At 33.4% G+C, this 24,526-nt stretch overlaps 1 protein-coding gene across 2 annotated transcripts in view; it reads left to right on the top strand.

Annotated features, from left to right (window-relative positions):
• The window catches only part of MAN2A1 (mannosidase alpha class 2A member 1), a 205,452-nt gene that overhangs the window by 142,961 nt on the left and 37,965 nt on the right, over positions 1–24,526 (top strand). For both annotated transcript variants that reach the window (XM_007486486.3, XM_007486487.3), the window contains 5 exons: positions 2,625–2,790; positions 4,087–4,305; positions 4,775–4,897; positions 12,426–12,540; positions 23,572–23,705. In XM_007486486.3, the coding sequence (XP_007486548.1) occupies positions 2,625–2,790; positions 4,087–4,305; positions 4,775–4,897; positions 12,426–12,540; positions 23,572–23,705 (757 nt within the window). The remainder of the gene's footprint in view (positions 1–2,624; positions 2,791–4,086; positions 4,306–4,774; positions 4,898–12,425; positions 12,541–23,571; positions 23,706–24,526) is intronic.

The raw sequence follows: 24,526 nt of genomic DNA, 5'->3' as shown, positions 1-24,526 counted from the left end.
CCACACTGGAATGGGAGAAAGCTCTCCCATTGTACTATTGGGCAAAGGTGTGGGTGAAGTAAAGAATGTCCTCAGGGAGTGTAGAGAGGGGTAGGTGTGTGGCCAGGGCTCTCTATTCCTTTCCAGCTCTTCTGCCTATGAGCCATCCACCTTACCCCTTGTACACTCCCATTGGACTGGGAGGAGTCTAGCTGCTGGGAGGAGGAGTATTTATTTAAGTGTTTTTTGCTGGTGGTAGTGGTCACTAAAGATATTGAAAAAAATCTTTGGGCACCCAAAAAAATTTATATGTAAAAAAGTCTTGAGTGTCAGAGTACAATTTTGACTCCTGTTCTTTGGAATTTCTTTTGTGCTATTTTCTCTAGTTTTTTATACTTGTGGTATAATCTTGAATTATTTGGTTGAACATTTTTCATAGTTTAAGACCTTTCTTGCTATAGAAAAATATGTATAGTATCAAAAATTTGAAGTTCAACCAGTACTTTTCTAGGAATTTCAAGCATGGAATTTTTCTACAATGAATATCTATAGATTTGCTCAGTATATTTTGTGTATTCAAAAATTCTAGTGAATTTTCTTATATAATTTCTGCAGGATGCTATTCATATTTTTTAATTTGTTATTCATCTGGGACCTTTTTAAATATCTGTGCATCACCTTTTCAAAGGTGGTCATTTCATCATATTTTTTAAAAATCATGTTTCACAATTTTGTCACTTGCTTTCTGCACGCAGATTTCCTTCTGTATTATTGAGTTCTGCACTGGAGAGAGACTTGAGGAAAGGAAAACCTGTTAGCCTCTTTCAATAATACAATTAAGATAAGATGAATGCTTGCTTTTGAATGGATAAAAAGGGTTAAATGCGAATGACATAGTTATAAACAGCAAGATTTGACAATTGAAAGGATATTTTGGGTGAAGGGAGAGTAAGGGATTGAGATTATGAACCTGAAAGTCTTGATTGAGCTAGTACCTTTGACAAAATTACAAAAGTTTGAAAAAGGAATTGGTGGTAGGAACTTTTGGTGGAGGGGGGGAGGTAAGGGGAGAAAGATTAAACTTTGATTAAAGATTAAACATTAAACTTTGGGATTATTAAATTTGAGTCTTCAAGATCAGTTTAAAATATCTAATGGTTATGTTAGGATTGAAGCTGAGGGGAAGTACTGGGGTTGTTTATATAGATCTGGGAGTCATCTACATAGAGAAGACAGATAAACCTGTAAGAGTTAATGAGGTTACGGAGTGAGTGTGTGTGAAGGGAAAATAAAAGAGGGTCTAGTCAGAACCTTAGGGGAACATTCAGAGTAAGAGTACATGTTATAGATAGCAAATAAGGAAACTGAGTCATCAGTCACACAGGAAGGAAGAGAACAAGAGTCATAAAAACTCAAGTAAGAGGGAGTAGTACAGAAGTAGAAGCTGAGAGTTTGAAGATGAGGCCTGAGAAAACACCAGTGGATCTGGCAATTAAAAGATCATGAGTTACTTTAGAAAGGGCAAAGAAAAGGCTAATCCGGACAATTGCTTCAGCAAAGAAGCAAGGTAGAAAATAGACCCAAAGGAATCTTTGACATTTGTATTTATGACTAACCCAAACTAGAAACAACAAATAGAAGGAAAAAAGCTTTTTCACATTTAAAAAATTAAATATATTGTTATTAACTTTCCAAAAGTTATATAGGACTTTTTTGTTTTAATGAGGCAAGAAATAGATAATACTTTAAAATTAATCTACAGATACTAATGGAATGCTTTGTAGAAATAGGTAATTTTCAAAACCAAAAAAGTAAGAAGTGAAGGAAAACAAAAAATCTGGATTTTAAAAAATAAGATAGAGAGGTGAATGAAACTGAATCATGTGCAAATGCAGTAAATATCACAGTTATTTCAGAGATTAATGGAATATATTTTATAAGAATCAGATGTATACTGTAGACTGGTAAATGCACAGGAGATAGAGCCTCATGGATGTAAAGATTAAATCAATACATAGAAGAGGAATAGCAAGAACACATGCTTGACTATAATTAAAACTGGGGGGGGGGGAAAGAGCATTATATAAATAAGGTGAGAAGAAACTTCAGGCAAGACTGAAGGACCTTTGAAAGCTAAAGAGGAGAGAGTTCATTATATTTGATCCTAAAGACAATAGAGGATCTCAATAAAGAGAGTGACACAGGCAGACCTACACTTTAGTAAAATCACTCACTTTGGCTCTTTGTGAAAGATGTATTGCATATACATTATCTCATTTGATTTTATCTTCTTAACAATCCCCTCAAGTAGTATTTATTACTGTCCCCATTTTATAGATGAGGAAGCTAAACCTGAAAAATGGTTGTGATTTACCCAAGGCCAAGCAGTAAGTGAGGATTCAAATTTAGGTCCTCTGGACTCCAAAGTCCAGCACTCTATCCATTGTGCCACCTAGATGCCTAACTAGGCATGGCAGAAATCTAACCATAATGCAAGATGGAACTTTTAGTTTCTCAGAATTTCTGCCAGAATATTCTATTTATAAAACTGTATTATTTATCTTTTAATTAGAACTCTGTTCACCACAACAGAAGTCACATAAATCATTTTAAGAAGCTTGAATTAAAGTGACAATATTTTGCAGGTACCTTGTGATCCATAATCCTTATGAACAAGAGCGTCATTCTGTGGTTTCAGTATATGTGAGTTCTTCAAAGGTGAAAGTACTTTCTGATTCAGGAAAACCTGTGGTAATTCAAATTAGTGCTGTTTGGGAGGGACACAATACAATTTCAAATGAAGCATACCAGGTATGTACTTCTCATATTCTGTTTTGCTTTATTATTACTTCCATGTATGTCATATCTCCCCTACTAGATTGTAAGCCCTGCCTCAAAGGCCAAGATTGTGGAGTTTTAAATCTTTGTATGATTCATTCTCTATAAATAGTGTCTTACATGTAATTGATGATTAATTTTTTCAATTAACTTTGTTGCATTTAAACAAAATATAAGCAACATTTTGTCATACTGTCTACATTTTGTTTATATTTTAAATAACACACAAATTAATTTTATAACCACAAATGAGATAGTTAAAACTACTATTGATTCATATATGTTCTATAATGATAGATTTGTATTATTTTGCTTTCCCTGAAGTGTTGTATAATTGTTCAATTTTCAGTATTGTGGGTCCTTAATTATTCATGTAGTTTATTTTCAGTAATTCTGAGTAACTTTAATGCAACTTTTACCCTAAGGGTTAATACATTAAAAAAGAAAGCCTTCTTAAACCACTAAGATTCATGAAAAATGTAAGCACATAATATAAACATTTTTGAGAATTAAATAATCTATGTTTAATGGTATTTCATAGTTAACCCTATAGGCTTAATTTTTAGTCTAGGATTTACTTATTTGGAATTATATTAATTCCAAAGGAATTAATAAAGGGATCTGACAACAAACGTATAGTAAACACACTAAAGAATGTACTTCATACTCACATAATTAAGTTACCTTTATTTTACAAATCAAAAATATGAATATGTGAAACCAATATTTTATTTTTTTAAAAGGAATTTTTATCTTTTATTTATTCACTCCACATTCTGCACACTTATTAAGCATCCACTTTGTTCAAAGGATTTTATAATCCTATACCAAGGTTTACCAGTCCTCCTTGAAGAACCCCATTAGAAAAGTATTCAGATATAGCCATATAATGATTGCACATTTGATCATAGATTCGTAGAATTAACAAATACTTTAGAGGTCATTGGTTGAACTTTCTCTTTTTACAGATGAAGAAGTCAAAGCCTAGAGAGGTCACATTTGAACTGAGGTCTTACTGCCTTCAAGTCCAGTGTGTTTTCTCTACTGTAGCATACTGCTGTTTAATCTCTAATATTAAAATCTTATATGTCTCCTTAGTGTTCAAGAGTTTTACCAGGTCATATAGGCAAATTCCATCATGGATAAATTTGTTCCATAGAATGTTTAAAGAAATTTTATATTATAAGAAGGATTGTTTTCCTCACTAGTAACACTTGAATCTTAGTTCAATTTTTTAACTGATTCTATTTTTTTCTCCGCCATCAACAGATTTCCTTTGTAGCCCATCTATTACCATTAAGTTTGAAAACATACCAGCTTGTGGAATCAGTGAGCTCAGAGTCACACTTGGCTATGTATACAGTCTATAATACTGAAGCAATTTCTGAAACAGTTTTCAAGATAAAAGAAATGAAATCGAATGCAGATGACATCACTATAGAGAACTCATATATAAAACTTGATTTTAGTCGATCTGGATTAATGGAGGTATGTTAAAATAACTATCATTACCTATCATTAGTAAGTATATATCAGTTATGAAAAGTCACAGTGTATCATAATATGCAGAATTTCCCCCTTCTCTACCCACATAATAAAAAAAAATGTATTGGAGAAGTATATAAATCAAATAAGAATTTGCAGAAATTGCTGGAGAGAGTCTAGGTGGAAAGGAGCCCTTTTTATGGTCTACATTTCCTAAAGTAGTTTCCATACATTTGTATCTTTTCCATGAGACTGCATATTATGACTGTGAATGACATTGGCTTTTATGAAGGCCATCATCATTTCATATGGATCTAATAGGAATTTTAGAAATTTGCAAATATTAATTTGTTTTCTTGTGGTTTTACATTTTCCTTCAGTAGGAAATTGAGTTATAGTGAGATTGTTTGTCCTTAGGATTTGTGATGATTTTGTTGTTCTTACTTAGAAATGAGAAATTTTCTACCCCTAGAGAATGACTAATAAAGAAGATGGTAAAAATCATGAAGTCAAAGTGGAGTTTACATGGTATGGAACCAGAAATGGTAGAGACAGGAGTGGTGCTTATCTTTTCTTACCTGATGGAGAAGCTAAGGTATGGTTCTGAACACGTAAGCCCTCAAATACTTTTTAATGGTTAAAGGATTGAAAAAATTCTTCATTATTGAAATGACCTAAACTTGATTTGAGTATGAGTCCTGATGTCATTGATTACTACCTTAGGTAAGTCACCACCTCTCTAGGCCTTAGGTTCCTTATTTGTTAAAAAAAAAAAAAGAGGCCTGCATTAAATCACCTCCAAAGTCCCTTACAGTGCTAATTATTGCCCCATTTATTAATCTTTTCACTATATTATTGATTTAAGTTTGGGGCAATAAGTTATGCCAATTTACTTAATCATTTATGATAGAAAATAAATAAAATTTGGAACATTGCTAGGGTTAATGACATAATTTTCTAATTTTCCTTCAGTTTTCCAAATTGAAATATGGTTTGAATTTTATAGTTGACAGTGTCCTCAGGAATCAAAGTGATAATGACAGTATAAAATTCACTGCTTGTGATTTTATGTGTGGATGAGTTGTGCACATATCCATGTATTTTGGGGTCTGAGCAACCTCTTGGTTATTCACTGACTCATTTATAGATTTTCCTAGACTCTATGCATTTCTTCTTTCAACTTCTTTCTTCCTGTGTTTTAGCAATTTGTCTTTTCATTGGCACCTGTATTCTATAAAATCTAAGGATGACAAAAGAAAATAATAATATGCTAATTCTTTTGTATTTATTTTTTAGATCCCAGACCTTAAAGAAAATTATTTCATTTTAATTTGAAAATCCTGTAATGTATTCACTAGGTCCCTAATTTTGTCTCTCTTTATTCATAGTGTGTTCCTTGAAAAATAAGTGAGAAAAATTTATGAGTACTGTGACAGAATAGAATAAGTTTGAATAGTAAAAAGAAATAGTGAAAATTTGAAAGAGCATGAGAGATTAAAAACAAAAACATCTGTATCTCAAAATCTTTGGAAAATACAATATGAATAAACTTTAGTGAAAGTTCAACTACAAGAGGCATTTCTAAATGTGTAATAGATTTTAAATGGTAGCATGAATATTTTCTTACTGATTACTTTCCCTTGTTGGTTTATAGTTAGAAGAATGATCTTTTTTTAATGAGGTCTTAGTTTGACATTTTATTTTAAAATTATTAACCCATAAAACAAAATTATGATTAAAGTTTTATTTTATTTTGTATTTGGTATCAATATCAAGTTGAAAATCTCATACATGTTGCTAGTAATCAGCTTGAGAACAAACACAAGTATTTGGTGATAGGAAAAATTGTTTCCATTTAAAGAGAACTGTTATTCATCTCTTGTTTTCAAAGAGGACCAGTTATATCATGGAATGATGCCTTGACTTACATGTGAATTGGATTTAGGCAAGACAGAAAATTGCACCAAGTTGTAGGCCTCACTCTTTCATCCAGATTCATCAAAGTCCAGTGGCAAGACAAAAGTCAGGAAGACTGGTGATGGATGACCTTGGGGTCTTCAATATGTTACCAAGCGGAGTTCTCCACAGCACCTCTTTCAGCTGACTGTTGGAATAAATGGTTCTCATCTGCCCATTCTGTTGGAAGTCTTTGTGGAGCTTCCCATAAATTATTGATGAATTTGAGGCCTCTTGACTACCCTCAACCTTTTACCAGGGTGTGGCTAAAGCTTCCCTAAGTCACAGTTGAGATTTGGATAGAAGGTGTGCCCCAAAGGTAGATAAGCAACTCTTACACCAGAGGTGCTAGTCTTCCCTAACTGCCCCATAAACACCCCTGGAGCTAAGTGGTATAGGCCTGGAGTTATGGAAGACCTGAATTTCAATCTCATCTCAGAGACCTTTACTAGTTGTGATATTGATCTGCTCTCAGCTGACTTTATTTTTAGACATGGTACATAGGTCATTCAGTCATACTGCTAATATTTAATAGGATATTAACAGGGAAATTAGATATGAAATTACTTAGGAAAGTATAAATTTCTTGCTAAGATAGCCAGATCTGAAGAAGAGGTAGACCATTGATTTCTTAAATATATCTTTAAAACCTTCTAGTTTGCATTAGGCCAAATACTGATCCATGGAGAAACTATAGTAAATGACATCTACTTACAACTACAGGAAAAAAACCATTATCCTCCCCTACTCACCCAGCAAGCATCCTTGTGTGACCAGGCCTTCTGGGTTCTATATCCAAAAGCAGTAAAAGTAGATGGCTTCCCTCAGGAAGTTTCAGGGTGGGGACCTTTAAATCTCCTGGAAGTAACAGTGAGTACTGACCAGTATCAGACCTGGGCAGCCTAGAACTCTGCCACTTTTTCCTGAGAAATCAGATGAGACCCTAAATAAACTTAAAAAGGACCTCAAATTAGAGAAATCCTAACCCAAGGTCTAGGAAATTATTATATCAGCACAAGAATCTACAGGATGCAGGGAGAGGCTACTTCACACAAAAGCACAATAGGAATTATAATCTGGCTCTGGGCCAAAACCTCAGTCCAGGACCTAAAGGTAGAGAGATGAACAAATCAAAGGAAACGCCATCCAATATAAAAAAATTTTTGCAGCTCTGACTCCACTAACAACTTTAATCAAGAAACTCAAAAGAAAAAAAATTCATAAGGACTATATAAATACCCAGAATAAATAAATCAAGAGATTATTAAATGAATAGAGGCTCCTGAGGAGATTGTGGAGAATAAGTAACTTAGAAGAAAAAATTATAAGACTTACTCATAAATTCCCCGAAAACTAGACAAGACCAAACAAAAATCAATAACTTTATGATCTTACAAAAAATGGTTAAAACAAAACCTCAAAGGTTAAAAAAAGAAGAATATGTAAGCCATCTGAGATTTTAATGACCTAAAAAACAGGTCAAGATGAGATAATTTAACAAATTGTAAATTAAAAGCCAGATTGATTAGAACCAGAATGCAAATGATTAGCTATTAATGAATTGATTATTATTAGCACTGCGGGCATCCAGGACACCAAGGGAGAATCCACCACCATAGAAGGAACTGACAGTCTGAATGAAGTTCAAAGCAAACCATTCTTCACTTTATTTTCTTTATTATTTTTTCTCTAGTGTAGCAATGTCTGTCTTCTTTCACAATATGATGAATATGGAAATATTTATTGTATGATAATACATGTACAACCTATATCGTATTACCTGCTCTCTAAGAGAGGGGGGAGAGGGAGAACATGGATAGCAAAATATCAGAAAATTATTATTTAAAAATTGTATTGGCACAAAAACAAAGGCAGCAAAGTAAACAGAAGAAAAAAATCTACCATTTACCTCCTTAATCTTAAAATGAAAAGTCCTAGGATTGTTACACCAAAGATTTAGAGCTCTCAAATCAAAGAAAAAGTACTGCATACATCCAGAGATGAGTTCAGGTAACAAATAATTACAGTCAAGATTGTACAAGACCTGGGAGCTTCTATCAAAAAAAATGAAAGGAGATCTTGGGGGGGTGGGGCAGAAGAAAGAAGGTGATGGGACTTTAATTAATATGACTAAAAAGAATATTACTAATAAGGAAGAATATACAAACAAGAATGAGGAAAGTGCCTATCAGATGAATAAACCTCACTCTTACCTGAAGTGAACAAAGGAAATAGGTGGACATGATAGGGAGAGGGATTTTAAGAAGGGTTAATACTGGGGAGAGAAGAGTTATAATAAAAAAAACAAAACTTCATGATCCTGAAAGGAGAATTAAAAAGGAGAACAAGGGATGCTGCTATAAATCAAGATCAATGGAAGCAGAAACAGAAGTGGATTATATTACAAACAAACTAAACAAAAAGAAATAGATGAGGACTTCATGAATCAGACTTCTTGAATAGTAAAGAGGCTTTCTGTAGTAGTCCTTGAAAACAGAGACTTTATTTTTTGCTTGTTTGCTTTATGTTCCCAACACCTTAGCACAGTGACTAGCACATAATCTTAATAAATGCTAGTTGTCTAATGGACTAGTGATGGAGAACATGAACTAACCTCTTATCTCATAGCTTTCTACCAGAACAGTGAATCTAATTATTTCTTAACTGCCTTAAGGATAATTTCATTTATAAAAAAAAAAATAGAGCACTCAAAACAAGGGGAAATTTATTCTGGGCATTATTGTTCCGACAATGAGGACCTGGTAGCTTTAGTGAAAATCCTGGGAACCTTGGAAAGAAATATTGCAATTTAAAATTTCGAATAAAGAAGGTGAAAAAAGCCTTACCATAGTAACACTTACTGTAGAGTTGGGAAAAGTATATTTCAAAAGGTTCAGAAAAAGGATAAGTGACCTAAAATTCTACAAACAAATTCAACCTAGAAAGGAGATACGAAGCTCTCAAGAATGAAATTTAGAAGACCCAAAGGAATATTGTAGAGAGACCATTGTGGATGTTCAAGGGGTTCACAAAAAGAAGAGGAAAAAGGGAGCAGGGTTAGTTGATTCAAATGGATTAAAAACTCATTAACCATCTTTGATTTTAAAATCACATCTGTAGAAGATGAAAGCAAGAGCAGATTAATAGGATGAATCCAAAATAATAACAGTAACATTAATAATAGTATTTATGAAACATTTTAAGTTTACAAAGCACTTTACAAATATATCATTTTCCCTCAAAAAAGTCCTTTGATTATTTGACAGATGAGATAACTGAAACAGACAGGGTTACACAGCCAGTAGGTGTCTGAGACTAGATTTGATTAGAACACTGGTTTTCTTGATTCCCAGTTCAATATTCTAACCAGTATGCCATTTAGGTGTCATTCTTTTTCTTTCTTTTCTTTTCTTTTTTTTAAATCCATACCTTCTGTCTTAGAATCCATTCTAAGAATTGGTTCCAAGGTAGAAGAGTGGTAAGGGTGAGGCAGTTGGGGCTTAGTGATTTGTTCAGTGTCACATAGGCTTTGAAGCCAGATTTGAACCCTGGACTGAAGTCTTTGGGCCTGGATCTATTCTCTGAGCTACTTAGCTGCTCCTGTCACTCATTTTCAAAAAAGTATGGTGTTGTGATTGTCAAAACTCAGAGTAAGCTGAAACTAAGCAAAACTAAAGATATCAAAAAATATATTTTTAAAAGCTATTTTGGAGGAAAAGAGAATGAAAGAGGAAATATAGGACTGATACTTCGGGAACAATGATGATTGGTAATAGAAAAGTAGAATATTTGGTCTCTTTTTTTGTTATTTTCTTTTCAGGCCAGTTATATTTGGATTGAAAAGGACAAAACAAAAATTACTAATATGATGTTAGAGCCCTTATAGTCATTTGAAAATATACTTAAGTGTTTTTTCTTCAGTTAGGATTTAGGCATCTTGAGTCCAAGACTGTCTTTATGTTCCCAATATTTAATGTGCCTGCACACAGTAGGCACTTAATAAATGCTTGTTGATGAATGGTACCAGAAGATTGATCCTAGTTACCATTAATTAGTTTAAGTCACAAAGTGCAACTGCATCTGTAGATATTGAAGCATTTACATTTAGTAGAAGTGAGACATTGATTTTTGAAAGACTATGGAGATCCTGCAAAATTAAAGATGAGCCATTATTGTCCCAATTTTTAAAAAAAAGATAGTCTGAATTATGTTAGTGGGCTTTAATTTCTGGAAAGAATTGTACAACATATAGAAGGAATTACTAATGAACATTTGCAAAATGATCCAGTAATCTAAAAGAGAAAGTATCATTTCCTTAAAAACTGATAGTACAAGATTAACTTCATTTCCTTTTTTTGTTAAGGGATCTGGTAGATTGGGAGAATACTATAGATGTAAGTCACCAAAATTTTAGCAGTATCCTTAAGAAGGGAGCTCTACTCAGTTATTTAAAGAGATAAATATGACCATTCATTTCAGTTTTAATCAGATTCTTCTTAGGTTGTGGGAGCAGATCACTCAGAGGTGAACAGGCAGTCCAGCTCCATAATATTTATTTAGTTTTTATGTGCATTCTAATGTATATGGATCTGATACTTTCACTTATCAGGGGAGTTCCCTGAGAGTTCCAAGAAGATCTTGATGTATAACATTGGACCAAATCTAATAAGATGGGAATTAATTGACAAAAATAGAAAGACTTACATTTTTATTTATAAAACTCATTTTCTCAAATATAAGATAGGAAAGGCTTAGGAGGACAGTTTGTTTTAAAATTTTTTTTTTATTGTTTAATGATTTTCCTGGACTACAAATTCAATACAAGTCATATCACAACCAATAAAGGAAATGCCATCTTGGGCTCTATTAAGCAAACAACAATATCCCAAACTGAAGAAGGTTATGGTCCTACTGAACTTTTCTTTGGTCATATGACATCTGAAATGTTTTATTCAGCTTGGGACATACTATTTTAGAAACATCATTAGTATGGTCCTTATTTTTTTAGATCTTCTTGAAGATTTTTGTCCCTAGTTGTGATCTTTCAGGCAAAGAGTATTAATGATACCTGCATTACTGTATAAGCATGTACAGTTTTACAAACCATGTTTCATTGGACCCTTTCAGCAGCATAAGGGGAGAGTGGGTTTTGCTTCTATTTTTCAAATGGAGAAACTGAGGGTCAAGGAGGTTGGATGGCCTAGGATCATGAGGTTAATGGGACAACAATCTTGTGACACTTTGCCCAACATTCTTACCTCAAAGGATCATAGATCCAGAGCTGGAAGGGACCTCCAAGGTCATCTAGTTCAACTCCATCATTTTACAGGTGAAGAAACTAAGACAGAGAAATTAAATTACTTTATAACTTTCCCAAGGTCATACAACAGGTAAGCATCAGAGGTGGCACTTGAACTCAGATCCTTTGATTCCAATACCATGTTTTTTTTTTCCTCAATATATTAGTGTAATTTCATCTTTTGCAGGAAACTCCAAATTTCTGGCGCCTGATCTTCTAGTCAGTTGCATCATCCTCGTCACATATTTTCATAAAATTTTATTACTTACACCTGCCCTAGCCAATTTCAATTTATCTCGGCAATTCCAAAGTATCTATTCTTAAGCTTTCACCCCATTCCTAATGATTTTGAAGTGTTATCACCCAATATAGTAACTAAGATAGGTTCAAATTACATACCAGTGAGAAGAAACCAGTGGTCCTTAAGAGTTGGTATCGACCTCTTTCTGCTTAATTTTATGACCAGCTCCTATCTAAGTTTTTTCCTTGCCTGGTTTTCTAACAGAAGTAAAAATGTAATGGGCTAGTCTCTCTGTTTTGGGCACTCTTAATTATAGATATGTGGTAAAGACCTGGCAGAGTAGGTACATCCCTATCCTACAACTCACATACCTGAGGATAGATGACAGAGATGAAAACCTTTAAAGATTTCAAAGTAATAGAGATGGTTAACCTGATGTGCCATCTAACGTAGCTGTGGGAAACAATGCATCTTTTCAAAGTTGCTTTGACTTGGGAAGGAACTATGGTTTGTTATTTTAGAAGATGGAATACTTTTCTTAGAATATAAGAATATATTTTATAATTTTCCTAGAAAATTACAAAAGGTTGAAGGATTTTTCATAAAAATTTAATTTTCTTCCCTCAGCCCTACATTTCTGCTGATCCACCTTTTATCAGAGTGACACATGGAAGAATTTATTCAGAAGTTACATGTCTCTTTCCTAATTTGAAACACAACGTGCGACTTTATAATGTTCAGGGTAAGAATGCACTAAAGCAGTGTTTCCCAACATACTTGGGCTATGAAACAAATATTTTTGTCTTTGGTGGTATGGTGGAAAAACATAGATTTGGAATCAGAAGACTTGGGTTCCAGATCTAGACCCTACCTCTTACTTCATGTTGGCTAAGTCATTTCTTCCTGGGCCTCAGTTTTCTAATGAGATTGATCCTATAGCTCTAAGGTCTCTTCCATCTCTAAATCTATAATCTAACGAAATTCTTAGAATGAAGGAAGCCATTTTTTACTGATAACTGAATTTCCAAGTGAGGGAAAAAGACAATTTGCCATCTTTAAATTCTGGAATAAAATTTTATTAGCTTTCCAATTCAGTTAATAAGTGGGCAGCAAATTGCTTAATCTTTCCCAGCAACAAGAACAATAAGGAAATAGGAAAAAAGCTTATAATATAAAACATTTCTCTTTAATAAGTAGCATTTTATGCCTTTCTAATCTAAATTAGTTTAAAACATTTTAATAGAATTTGAATTATTGAAATATAACAAAATATCCTTCAAAAATGTTATGGTTTAACTCTCATACCATATTTTTACCCAAAAATAAAAATACTTTTGAAAATCTTTTTCTGAAACCCTGTATTTTCCTTTTTGTTTTTTTTCTCATATTCTGAAAAAAGCCTATATTGCTATGTGATATTGCACATAGAAGGTTATTAATAAATGTTTGGATTGAATTGAATTGAATCTTGAGTTATTTAATCCCTAATTACTTCTGAGACTATGTTTCCTTCTTTTTACTATTAGTTTCATAGGTTAGTTGCAAAGATCAAATGAAATGGCGAAGTGTTTTGGAAACTTAAAATCACCATATAATTTTCAGCTCTCTTTCTTACTGTTAAAACTGAGATATGTTACCTACTTTTCTCTGATCAGAGTATATTAAGTATCAAATGGAAAATATGTGATCATCCTTTTTTCATTGTAAAGTTCTATGTAAATATAGTTAGTAGTTATAATTTCAAAGCTCTTTTTTTTTTTTAATCCTTACCTAGGCAAGGGGGGTTAAGTGACTTGCCCAGGGTCACACAGCTGGGAAGTGTCAGGCCAGATTTGAACCTAGGACCTGTGAATTTTAAAAGTCTCCATCTTGGTCTAGCACCCAAAAATTGTGCACACCCACACTACACGGGCATGCGCTAGTCAATGACAAATCAGAAATAACTAACTGCCCACCTGGGCTGTCCTAAGACAAGCTAGAGCCAACCATTGGATTTGTGAGACACAGGAAGTGAGGTAGGGAACAGCCTCTGGAATTCGCTCACTTCCTGTGGAGAGAGCTAGACGCCAGTGGGTGTTAGGAGCTTGGACAGAGAGGACACCCGCAGACAGCTTTCCTTCAGAGCGGTCACGTGAGTTAAGGACTGATTCTTTCCACCTGGGCCTTTGGGCCTAAAACTCTCTCTGCCTTGGTCAGAGGTTGAGTAGCCCCTTTCCCTTTTCTCCTCTCTCCTTCTCTCCCTCTCCTTTCTCTACTCCCAGTGTGATTAAACCTCCATAAACTCCATTCTGACTTGAGTGTTTCATTTTAGGAATTTCATAAGTAAATTCCTTGGCGGCCATTGTTCAGTATTACATAAATCCTGTAGCCACATTTGTAACCATTACAATATTGTAATCTCTCCCAGAAGCCTAAATTTTCTACCATTACAGACCTCCCCATCTCTAGGTCTGGCTCTCAATCCACTGAGCTACCCAGCTGCCCCCTATTTCAAAACTCTTAAAACTTAGGGCACTAAAAGTTCTTCATCAGATTCCTAGAGTGGCTTATCTACACTAAAGTCATATAAGATTAGAGTTATTGGGGAAACTTTTAATTAAGTGAATTTTTCCTTCTATTAGTTTAAAAAGCTTATATACATATATATGCAGTTAATATTTATATAGTGTTATAAGGTTTATAAATGATATCACAGGTATTATCTCATTTGATCTTCACAACAAACTCTGTGAAATATATGGTGATAGATGCTGGAGGGAATGGTTAAGTGACTTGCCCAGCATCATATTGCTAGTGTATGAGGCAGGTCTTGAACATAGTTCTTCTTAAATCTAGATTCTATCCATCACACCACTCAGCTGCTTTTAACTTCTTTTTTCAAAGTACTTTCAGAGTTATGAGATTAATTCATAGGCACTATGAATATTTTCCTGGTGAAATAAAGTAAAGAATTAACTTACCTTTCAAGTTGCACATTTATGTTATACAAATTCTTCTGCTTATATGAACCTTAGAGTTAGAATATGGTCCTTGATTCATTTAGAAAGTAACTGTATCTTTTTGATAGAATTGATATCATACATATCTAGAGAAGCACTTAATTTATATTGACACCATCATCTGTAAGTGACATTTGCTAGCTATGCTTTCATTTGTCTTCAGAACTGTGATTATTTCACTAAGTGCCCAAGTTTGATGAAATCAAGAGTTGCTTTGAAGTTTTAGGTCTCTATATATATTTTCAAATGCTGATCAATGGGCTCAGAGTGCAAACCTCTTATGATGTGTGTTTTCCTATACATATTTTTTGTGAGTACAAATTATAGTGCTAGTTATCACTCTACTACCCTTAGAAGAAAATTTCTAAATATTTTATGCCTTATTTCTCACTTACATATTATAAAAACAATACTTGTGATGAATTGCCAGAAAGAAGTCAAGTAGCTTCAAGGCAAAATTTGATAAATTGCTTCAGAGATTTTTTTTTGAAATGATGGAGTAATTTCATTATGCAGAAGTATTTTTAACAATAAAAGTACATGAAAATTTTTTCTATAATATAAATTTGTAAATAATACCAAAAAAAAAGCAATTAAAAGGATATTTGACAGTCCTTGCTCTACTTCTGACTTAATTGTGTGACCTGGGGCAAAGCTTTTAACCTTTGTGGGCCTCAGTTTACTTATCTTTAAATTGAAGAAATTGAAATATCCCAAAACAAAATTAAAATCTCCTTCTAACTTTAATTTTCCATTCATAAAAGTTTCTTTGCAGATGTTACAATTCTGTAGTTTTGTGAACTATTAACTTCTTTTCATGTAATAATAGATTATAGAATTTATCATAAGATATCATAAAAATCAAATACAATTTCATTTTACAGATGATAATCATGTTACTGAATCTTCTTCCTTCGACACATTTTGCTTACATACATTTCAGAAGTGTCACCAGTTTAGTATGTGTTGAAGTTGACACTAGTACATGTTGGAAATTTGAACACAATAATTTCCCACTAAGGCCTTCCTTTAAAAATATATTGAATATTTATTTAGCATAAAGAATCAACTGGTTCCCAATGTGAGAGTAATTTCCAAGTCATATTTTCAGAATATAGTCAGATCATCAACTTGTTTAGCAAAGAACAAAATTATTAACAAATTAGGAAAAAAACAAAGGGTAAGATATGTATATGATGTATTATCAATGAATATCATCATTTATTTTCCGTGGAATTTTAACCAATATAAATCCATCACCATAAAGTGACCAAAAAAGACTAGACATTAAAAAAAAACACTTTGAACTTGGCAAACAGAGCTACATAATAGTCAAAGGATTTGAATGATATTAGTTCATAATATGATAGAGTAGATGAAAGAAAAGTTTATAGAAAGCTTGACAAGAGCTCCAATAAAACCAAATTATCCCAAATCATATTAGGATGAAATGGAAGAACACAAAAAAAGTGAAAAGGATTTGAATAGCGGTTTACAAAAGTATTTTTCTTCATCAGCAGTAATAAAGCTTCAATATGTAGATTTGAACTTTATAGTCCCCATTGTGCTGCATAAGTAAAAATGACACAAGAAAATAAAGATAGGAAGAACAACTAGATTAAATCAACTAAAACCAGGAGGAGAATCTTGTTGAAGGAGGTAATTTTAAGGACATTTCAGGTTGATACTCAAGATATTTGAGGGAGATGGAGATGGAGAATTTAAAAAGTCAAACACCTCCATTTAAAAAAAAATGACAGAAAATAATAAGTGTTTATTCATGCCAACTTCTCTTTTTCTACAAAAATCTTTGAAAATAATCTGTGCATTCATTATATTCATCCTGATCTCGGTGTAAAAGAAGAGAATAATTACATTAAGTTTTTAATTGTAAATAAGGCCTACTCATTGAATGGTAGATAATATAAGTTACACAATAGTCTAACCTTAACCCTAACTTCATTGGTATCCTCAATTTTTGAACAAAACCCATAGTACTTTTGGATGTGTCCCCTTTGGAATATTTATAAATGAATGTGAACAAATTGTAGGAATAAGAATGCATTGAAGTGCCCTGATATACACTGTTTACGGGTATCTTTTTATTTAATTAAATATTTCCTAGTTACATGTAAATATTTTTACTTTTGAGTTCAAATTCTTTTCTTCCCTCTTGTTCCTTCCCCAACTGTTTGAAAAGGCAGCAATATATTAGTTGTATATGTGAAGTCATTCAAAACATTTCCATATTATCTATATTGCAAAAGAATCCACTCACAAATAAAACTGCCAAGAAAAAATAAAGAAATTTTAAATGTATGCTTCAATCTGTATTCAGAAATCTAGAGGTGATTAGCATTTTTTTATCATGGGTCCTTTGGAATCATGTTGGATCGCTGTTTTGATCAAAATAACTAAATCTTACAATGTTATTCTATTTTTTCATTTCATTTTTATTTTTTTCATTACATGTAAGCCTTTCCTATCTTATATTTGAGAAAATGAGTTTTATAAATAAAATGTAAGTCTTTCTATTCTTTGTAGTGACCAAAAATCTATGTCTACATGGCCTGCTGTCCTTTATTTCTCCTGTTTAATTTTCCTTTGGCTAAGGAATTAAAATATATTGTCTAGAACTCAGTCACTCACTAGCTTTGTTGATGAGTAAATTACTTAAAATGGGCAGGTAGGTTTTGCAATGGATAGAGTGCCAGGCCCGGAGTCAGGAAAACTCATCTTCCTAAATTCAAATCCAGCCCCAGACACTAGCTTTTCGACCCTAGGAAAGTCACTTAGTTCATTCCTCATCTGTAAAATGAGCTGGAGAAGAAATAGCAAACCATTCCAGGATCTTTGCCAAGAAAAACCTAAATGGGGTCACAGAGTCAATCAAACACAACTAAAATAACTAAACAACCACAGATTACTTAAATTCTCATATTGTCTATTTTTCATCTTTATTGTGAACTTTAGACACTCCTCTATATTATCTTTCCATCCATTGATCCTTTTTGCCCTTACTTTGCTCTTTGCTTAGCTTTGAAATCACAGTTAGTCGATTCAATTTTATTCTGTCTTCCAAACTTAAATGTAGGCTATCAATGCTTAACTCTCCCAATTCCTATTCCTAGGATACTGAACACCAGTGGCATAAGTCATACAACTGCAAATGGGGTACACTGCAAATGCATATAATCTTATGTCAAAATGTACCCTCACATCTTTTATTCTTCCTTTGATTGACTATCATCTTCTGATCCAGACTAATCTCTTCAAGCTTTATATGCTGTTCCAGCCCCTTTTGGCAGCTGAATTTTCCTTGTTACTTGACTGAGGAAATAGAAGCATCTTTCTTTCTAGTCCTACTTTGCCAGCTGCCATTTTAATGGATATCCCATCAGCATATCAACCTAAGTATCTTCAAAGTGGAACCCATTTTCCCTTTGAAACCTATTTCTCCTCCAGATTTCTAGATTCATTTCTTTCAAGGACTGTACCATCTTTTGGTCACTCAGATTCATAGCATGAATCATTCTAGATTGTTCTTTTTCCTTTACCTCTTCCCTCCTCTTGGTATCCAATCATTTGGCATATCTCATAGATTCTCTTTTTACAACCTCTCTCACATCAATCTTTTGTTTTCCCCATTCATCTATTCATTACCTTTCAACCATAAAATTGAAGTCTTTAGTTTCTTTCAAGATTCAGTTCAAGTGACACCCCATCAAGAGGTTTTTCAAGAACACCTCCCCCTGCCAAATTAATGTTTTCTTCCTGATGCTGTTCTATATTTACTTTTTCTGTATGGTATTGTCCCTATAGTAAAATGTATTTTACAGACATAGAAATTGTTTCATTTTTATCTTTATATCCCTAGTACATGGTAGGCATTTAATAAAACCATCTGATAAATTGAATGTGTTTACTCATGTCCTATACCCCACAAAACTCAACCCGTGTACATCTTGCTGCAGTTTTTGAGGAATTACAGGGTCTTTGCTCTTTTGAAGTTATTCCCATTCCTTGTGCTTGACTCCATCTGTACTCATATTTTGCTTGTGGTATTGCTTCTTTCTCTTTTTTCTCAGTCTTTTCCCCTTTTACATGCTATTTGTCTCTGCCCCTCCCTCATTTGTTTTATCCTTTTCTCTTTTCTACTTCCTTCATTTTCAGTCTTTCCTTTTCTCTTGCCCCTGCCTCTTATAACTATAAAGCATGATCCTGTCATTCTTTCAAGTTATTCTACTTTGTCTCATTTCCCTTTCACTGCCAAATTCCTAGAAAGATATCTGTTCTCACTGCCTCAGCATCCTTACCATTTACTCATTTCTCAGCCCTTTAAATCTAATGTCCTTCCTTCTTGGTCTTTTTGAAGTTTTCGACCCCTCTCCTCCTGGATATCAATTTCTCTTGATTCCTTATAGTCTTGTTGGCAAATCTATGACACATGTGCTGGAGGGGGGCTGCTCCTCATACCCTCCCCATGCATCTGAGGACATTCCTCACTTCTCCTGCCCCTCTGCCCAGCAGCCAATGGGAGTGCTTTCTCCCTCCCTATTCTGGGGCAAGGCAAGGGGTAGAGAGGGGGCTCACATGCAGCAGGAGGGTTGCAGTTTGGGTACTCCATCTCTAAAAGGTTACCATCATTGTCCTATAGCATTGTTATAATCTTTTTAGGATCTAGAGCAATTAAGACTGGAAGTTTTCTGCTATATAGGCTTGTCCAGCCTCTATTCTTATTGTCTGTTGATTATGAAAAAGATTTGATACATTAAAGTAAAAAAAAAATCTAAAAAAGTTCCACCCTAACAAGTTTTCTTTCCTGAAAGCCAGTTACAATTCCCTGAAAGCTGTAAGAACAAGAAAAGCCTAGTTCGGCTTAGATTATAAACATCAGGTGAAAGATTAAAGGAAGGAAAACAGGCTTATCAAACATCTTTGCCACTGATTCAGATCCAACCCAGAATGAAAGTAGAGGAGGTATTCCCATATAGATTGAGTTCCTTCTAATGCTCATTTGCAGTTGGTGTACTGTTGAATCAAATTCCACAATATTCAACAACTCCCTGGAAGGGAGCCATAACCACTCTAAAATAAGTCATTAAGCATTTATTAAAGACCTGCTATATGCCAGGCAATGTGTCAAGTATTAGGGATACAAAGAAAGGTAAAAGATTATTTCTGTATTCAGGAAGCTCTTGTGTAGGAGTTAACATGAAAACATTAAGACATGTTCAGGTTATGACATGCATTTGGATGGACAGCCTAAAGAACTAGTATGTCATCTGAACAAGTACAAATGGTTAATGAGTTTGGTCCAGAATGAAATAGAAAGGAAAGCCAGGTGGCTTGCATTCGAGAATTTGCTAAACTTCTTGAATTACTTCAAACTTCTCCCCAAAACAAAGCCCCATCTTTTTAATACCAGTATTCGAATGATATTTTTTTCTGTGGCTATGACTCATAGAACACAAGTGTCTAAAAAATTGAAAATGGGCAAATATCACATTAGGGGAAAGGTACATGGTATATGTGAGCAGAAGAGCCACACGTAGCTAAGAAATTTTTCAGGAATAGCAGTAAAAGATGTCATAATGGAAATATGCACTGGAAAGGATAGGTTGGTCACTTAGGTTAAGGACAAGAGGCATAACAAAAGTGGGTAGGTAGGCATACCATTACAGTTGACATCAGAGGGGATATCCAAATCAATATAATCACATAACAATTTGAGTATATAAAGTCCAAATGCAATATGACTTCTCAGGCTGTATTTGCTTTTTGTAAAGATTTGAAAAAAAATTATATTGTTTTGTGATTTATTTAGATATGGGGGGATCAATCATCTTAAACTAGAGGACTGGATTAGAATTTGTGAAAATAATTGTAGCAAGAGAAAAAAGTGGTTAAGTATAACTCCCAAACTAAATGGCCATTTCTTAATGAGAGATTCATTTTTAACTTAATGAACTTTAAACTCTACTTTTTTCATTAAATTGATGAAGAATCCACTTTTCCTAATAGCTCAATGTATTTATATTTGATTCACCATAAAAGATTTATACTCTTATTTGCAAAGTCTGCCTAAGTACAAATTTAAACTAATTGTCCTGTTAAATTTTTTAAGTGAGCACACTTACACATCTGTGCATTTGTTTCCATAATGGTAAAAGCCTAGAGTCTAAGAAAGTAGAAAGGCAGGGTTTCTTAAATTAATTTGTTATAGCTGAAGGTTATAAGAAATTATTAATTTCATTCTCAAGGAGGATCTGAATTATTTTAATACTTAATACATATGTTTCATAATATTAATTTTGTTGACTAAGAGAACCCAAAGAGAGAAAACAAATAGGTAGCAATTGCTGTCTTCTGGGTTTGTAGGAGCTTTACACATATTTATTTCATACAGACAAAAAAATTGAAGCTCCAAGAAGCAATTGGTCTGGGGTCACAGTGTCCAGAATACAGTTTTAGAGGTGGGATTTCAATCCAGGTCTTCAGTGACTTCAAGTTCAGTACTCTTCACTCTACCTCCTTTCTCTCAAATTTCTCAGTAAAATGAAAGCTTGTTATGCCATTGGGTCTGGCTGCTAGTTTTTGTATGTCTTCTCACTAATTACACATTGTTGTATGGAGTATTTTACATAACTGATTCATTTGCAGAGATTATTTAGCTAAGGTGACATGTTTTTATTTTATTGACTGAATTTCTTTTAGAAAATGTAAATAAATTGAAATAAATATTTTGTACCGTGAAATAGAAATAGATACCCTTCCTCTTCACAACTTTGGTGACCCCATTGGTTATCTTTTGACAGAAGTCAGGAATGTGATTTAAATTTTTTTTTTTCAATACTGGTAGTAGAACTTTTTAGCCATTTTATATCATTGAGTGGCATATCTTTTGGAAAAACACAATTTATTTGTCACGTAGCTAGTTGGAATTGAGGGCAAAGCCTATTATTATTCTATTTCTCTATCAAGCATTTATTCACTATCTGCCCTATGCATGTATTAGGCACAACAAAAATAAAATATTACTCTTAAGAAGTTTACATCCAATTTAGGAGAAATATATATGCAAATAATACACAATATATAAAAAATATTTATTCAAATAAAATGTGAAGTACTTAAGTACAAAGTGCAAGGAGAACAGGAACATGGGGCATTAGGAAAGGCCTTATGAAGAAAGTGGCCCTTGAATTGCACCTTGAAGAAGTTAAGGATTACAAAAATCAGAAATGAGGAGAGCATTCCTGAAGGATAGGAGAAATGTTGGTCTCATACTTTTGTATGTAAATTGAAACTCATTGACATATGTCACAAAGCTAATCTTGGAAAAAGATGGCTTTTCAATCTCATGACCAATCTACATCACCTACAAGCTAATGGAGCAAGTACCTACCTATTCAGTAGTTTTAGCACTTTATTCTGGCCCGCCTGACCCGGCCTCTTTGTTTTAGCTTCCCCCAATCCTGAAACTACAATGCCAACAATAAAACTTTCTTGCAAAACAGAAGAAAGGATAAGCTTTTTTATAAAAAGTTGGCCTTCCTCCAAAGTTCTCTGATATTCCTTATTCCCCTTTGTGTTTTTAGCCTTCTGGCTAATTCATTCAATAAGCTTTTTTTTTTTTTTGTGCCAGGTGCTATGCTTTGTAATAGTAGGAAAACAAGCACTATTCCAAATCAAAAGTAATTTTAAATTCAGATAGAGATCAAACATAAATTCCACTGGAGGAGCTCATTGATGGCTTAAGGTTAGAAATCTTAGACATTCTGGAATAATATAGATAGTCCTGTGTTAGAGAGAGAGAGCATGATCCACACTGTAATAAAATCTCTTTGGAACCTGAGAAATATCCTAAAATACTGTGCTTTGTGAACTGAATTAGATGAGTGGGATTTATATATTTGTTGTTATTTGGGCATTTCAGACTGACCCCATTTGGGATTTTCTCAGCAAAGATTCTGGAGTAGTTTGGCATTTTCTTCTCCAGCTCATTTTATATAGATGAGGAACTGAGTTAAACAGGGTGAAGTGACTTACCCAAAGTCACACAGTTTAAATTTATGTGTCTTTTCTATACACTTTCAGCTTTGTTTTTTATTTATGATCAGCTTTTTGGTCACAGAAAGTGAGGAAGAAATTATAGAAAAATGGGCAAGGGTGCCTGTTTTGGGATATTAGAAATTTGATATTAAATATTGAGGGAAGAAATGTAGAAAATGGGTTTATTCTTTTTAAAATTCCATTCTTAGCCAAACTTAGTGAGTTTGGGATGGTACTTCAGTTTATTTATAGGTTCTCAAGCCCTGTCCCTCTTTTCTTCTGCATTAATATGAACCATTCTCTTATTTTATGCTCACACTTTCTTCCTCAAGGAGAATACTTAGAATTCCTTAGCAATCACCTACTTCTAATCTTTGTTCATTTCTTTGGCTTGGCATTCAAGAAATAGAAATTATGAAAGTTTCATTAGATATACCTTTGTATATCTGTATGTACTATTAATATATATTATTTGTTTTGATTATATTCTTTGAAAGAAGGTTGTTCATGTACTCTACCAAGTCACATGTGCTCTTGAAGTAAGATTTTTGATGATGTTAAACCATTGAAATTTTATATTGTGATTATAGTAATATCTTAAGATTAAAGAAGAATGTGAGGTTAAAACTGGTTATCAGCCATTTAGAAAGGTATTTAGTATTTGATTTAAAGAAAAAAGATAAATAACTTTCTTACATTCTATAATATTTTAAATTCAGGAATAGAAGCCCAATCTGTGGAAGTTGCCAATATTTTGGACATTAGAGGAGAATATAATCGTGAGATTGCCATGAGAATTTCTTCTGACATAAACAGTCAAAAGAGATTTTATACTGACCTAAATGGTTATCAGGTAAGTATTCTTTTTAAAACAGAATTATAATGCATAAATGATTAATTTTTCCTTAAGAATGGCTTAATTGGGGAAGCTAAGTGACCCAGTGGATTGAGAGCCAGGCTCAGAGAAGGGAGGTCCTGGGTTCAAATCTGGCCTTCTCAACACAAGTCACTTAACCCCCATTGCCTAGCCCTTACTACTATTCTGCCTTAGAACCAATACATAGTATTGATTCTAAGAAGTAAGGTAAGGATTTTTTTAAAAAATGACTTAATTGGTAGTTTGGTATCAATTGAAGAAATAGTGTAAATGTAAGCATATATTAAAGTAAACTGATTCTTAAAATTAATGTAATTTTTTACAAATAATGTAATTATTTGTTTTTATTTTTAGTTCCAAATTTACTCCTTTTCTCCACTCCCTTCCTACTCATTGAGAAGGCTTGAATTACAATATTCATCACACATGAAATCATATACAGCTCATTTCCATATTAGCCATGTTGAGAGACAGAGACAGAGAGAGATGTCTAAATATCATTTTGATTATCAACAAAGTGGATAGTATTTTTATCATGAGTCCTTTGGAATTGTAGTGGATCATTGTATAGATCTGAATTATTAAGCCTCACAGTTGATTATCTTTACAATATTGTTAATACTATATAAATTGTTCTTCTGATTCTGTTCACTTTAATTTGCATTAGTTCATAGAAGACTGCTCAAGTTTTTCTGAAATGACTCCTTTTCATCATTTCTTATGGCACAATAATATTTCATCACATTGATATACTGTAACTTGTTCAGCCGTTCCCCAAATGAGAGGTATCCTGTTAA

This window comes from Monodelphis domestica, chromosome 3 (genome assembly GCF_027887165.1).
Source record: "Monodelphis domestica isolate mMonDom1 chromosome 3, mMonDom1.pri, whole genome shotgun sequence".
Classification (NCBI taxonomy): Eukaryota; Metazoa; Chordata; class Mammalia; order Didelphimorphia; family Didelphidae; genus Monodelphis; species Monodelphis domestica.
The sequence above is the reverse complement of the archived record's forward strand: the minus strand, read 5'-3'. Positions and strand labels throughout refer to the sequence as shown.